Below are 701 nucleotides of genomic sequence, written 5' to 3'. Positions count from 1 at the left end.
CCTGCTTGGACAGTATCTCCTTCCTGAGTGCCCTAAAGCCAACAGAAAGGGCAAATTCTGAATGAAGGGTACTCAGATTCAGAAATCTCAGATGATGGAATGACTGAAACCAAAGGTTCACAGCTTTATGAACAACAGGGAGTGTAACATGAAAAAAAAAAACAACCCTGCTATTATGTACTAAAAAGAAAAAATTCTACTCTCAGGAAAGGCTTGTACCACTGTGAATTCAAGCAACAGGAAACCAAAGAGGTATATGCCTAACTGAGGTGAATACACTTCCTGAGTCCTCTGAATCATTACCTTAAATCATGTATTTTGTGTTTGTAAGGATTAGGTAAATATGCAATTAAGTAGCTAGCACTTAACTGAATGGTATCTCTGCTTTGCTTACCGGGTCTCTGAATTCTCTTAAAGTATTTAATACACTGGCCTGAGTCTCCCCTGATAATAACTGGAGACTTTATTGATCAGGATACAGTCTGAGATAAGCATACCTGAATTTTCAAGATGCCAGCCACTTGAGTGGTCGAAGGGGTGATTGTAAACTTCCACTCTGACCTCCAACGGCCATTCCTTTAAAAAAATAAAACAAAAATCAGATGTCACCCCACTGGATAAGGAAAAAAACCCAACAGGTAGTCAAAAGGAAAACAGAATGAAATATGTTGTGCAACTACACATGCACAAAATCTTTCCCT

General features: G+C 38.8%; 1 protein-coding gene across 1 annotated transcript in view; it reads right to left on the bottom strand.

Moving 5' to 3' along the window:
• The window catches only part of CAPZA2 (capping protein (actin filament) muscle Z-line, alpha 2), a 15247-nt gene that overhangs the window by 7299 nt on the left and 7247 nt on the right, over positions 1-701 (bottom strand). Inside the window, exon 6 of the mRNA XM_008938621.1 lies at positions 498-576. Within this exon, the coding sequence (XP_008936869.1) occupies positions 498-576 (79 nt within the window). The remainder of the gene's footprint in view (positions 1-497; positions 577-701) is intronic.

Source organism: Merops nubicus, unplaced genomic scaffold, assembly GCF_000691845.1.
Source record: "Merops nubicus isolate BGI_N331 unplaced genomic scaffold, ASM69184v1 scaffold1614, whole genome shotgun sequence".
Classification (NCBI taxonomy): domain Eukaryota; kingdom Metazoa; phylum Chordata; class Aves; order Coraciiformes; family Meropidae; genus Merops; species Merops nubicus.
This window is presented reverse-complemented; position numbering and strand designations above follow the sequence as displayed.